This window comes from Rhea americana, unplaced genomic scaffold, assembly GCF_003343005.1.
Source record: "Rhea americana isolate MKP2758 unplaced genomic scaffold, rheAme1 scaffold_366, whole genome shotgun sequence".
Classification (NCBI taxonomy): Eukaryota; Metazoa; Chordata; class Aves; order Rheiformes; family Rheidae; genus Rhea; species Rhea americana.
Window position 1 is genome coordinate 2,571 of NW_028186497.1, and position 1,709 is coordinate 4,279.

The window sequence follows — 1,709 nt, forward strand, 5'->3', positions numbered from 1 at the left end:
GCGGCTCATGAATGCCAAGGACTTGGAGCCGAGCTAAGGTGGCTGAGTGTGCGCATGCTGCCTGCCCTGCAGAGGCACCAGCCTGGGACAAAGTAGAGCCCCTTGCTGTCTCACAAAGTCTCTGTGCTCATTCTCCCAGGCTTTTCCCCTTGTGCTTTCCAGGCCAGGAAGCGGGCAGCTCCTCTTCCGGGGGTGCCAAATCTCCTCACACTCACATACCGTGCATCAGCTAGCAAAGAACTGCTGGCTTGGCTTCAGGGAAGCTGTTGTGACGACTTCTGTGGCCTCTGACTGTTTGCACTGCACCAGGTGCCTGGCTCATCCCTTCGTGCCCATGTCTGCCACAACGACTAAATGCTTTTGCCTGATACCAAGGGCCGTGGGATGTGTGGGCACGGCTCAGCTGTGCCCCAAAGCAGGCAGCTAGATGGTGAGGTCAGCATACCCTGTTGGTCCTCTCCCTGAGCACCTCGAGGGGCAGCGTGCTCTCCGCCCCTGTGCTCAGCAGGTTGGGACCAACACAGATGGCGAGGTTTCTCGTGTCCATCCTGTTGGTCTCRGCGTTCAGGCTGATGCAGTGCAGCATTGCAAGCAAGGGCTCGAGCAAGAGACGATTTGCCCGCGGCAGCTGCTCAGCCACCCTACGGGAACGGGAAYACAGACAGAGCGTGCCGTCACTCGTGGGCAGTGGCCACTGCTGCTTGCAGGCAGCAAGTCTCCAGCAAGCTCCCCCAAATGGTGCTGCCTCCACAGAGAGCAAGGCCCCTGCTTTCTCTCACCSCTTTACACAAGCCCTGTGGAGAAACCCCCCCAGCAGCTGAGCAGCTCCTTAAGTACAAGCTCTGGAATGACCAGATTGCAACCGAAAGGCAGGTGTCTCAGCACAGYGCCTGCTTTCCAGGGGATGGGCAGCGTGAGTAAAGGGGAGGTGGTCAGCAGACGTGCCGGCAGRCTTTGCCAAAGCCCATGAAAGTCTGTGGCTCTGTGCTCTAGTATCAGCACGAGMAAGCTGACAGAAAGCGCAATTCCTTGCAGGAGCCTCTCCATTGCAGAGATGGCTCCGGCCTCTCCYGCACCCACCAGAACRCAGCACGCRCCTTGCCTGYGGCACTTACTCTYTCAGCTCTTCAACCTGCTGCTCCTTGCAYGGCTTCTGCAGAGCCAGCATCCACCGGTCGTAGAGGCTCGCCGAGAGGAGCGTGCAGGGGATGTTACGCAAGAAGTCCTGCAAGGCCGACAGACGGAGAGGAGGCTTTGGAGCTCAGCCCGCAGCCCCACATCTCAGCCTTCCTGCCTGAGGAGGCTGCTGAGGATGAGCAGGACGAGGAAGAGGAGAAGGACGAGCAGCAGGAAGTGAGTTTCCCGTGGGCAGGCAGGCGGGAAAGTGGTGGCCCAACAAGGGGAACTGAAACCCGGACGGAGAAGAGAGGTGCAAAGCCCCCAGGCGCCTGTGTGCCGAGAGCCACAGCCCRAGCGCTGCACACAGCTGTTGGGCGGCGAGGAGCTGGCTGCCTGCACAGCCCCTCTGCCTTACCAGACATCCAGAACCTGCTGTCTGCTAGATTATTCGCCTTGGCTGTGTAATTCCATGTTTCAAGTCCCGGCTTTACCTATTTCTGGTCAAAAATTTGAATCCCATGCCGTAGGGATCTGTCTAAGCTAGCAGTCTGCCGTGTATTCAGTGTGAGATAAATGACTAAATTTGACAA

General features: G+C 58.3%; 1 protein-coding gene across 1 annotated transcript; it reads right to left on the reverse strand.

The window, feature by feature from the left end:
* Positions 1-436: 436 nt before the first annotated feature.
* LOC146591663 (T-cell activation Rho GTPase-activating protein-like) lies at positions 437-1,261 on the reverse strand. Its single transcript, XM_085312465.1, has 2 exons — positions 1,116-1,261; positions 437-641 (listed from the first exon to the last, which is right to left on the reverse strand). The coding sequence occupies exons 1-2, from the start codon at positions 1,166-1,168 to the stop codon at positions 437-439; spliced, it is 258 nt and encodes an 85-aa protein (XP_085168591.1). The 5' UTR covers positions 1,169-1,261.
* Positions 1,262-1,709: the final 448 nt, after the last annotated feature.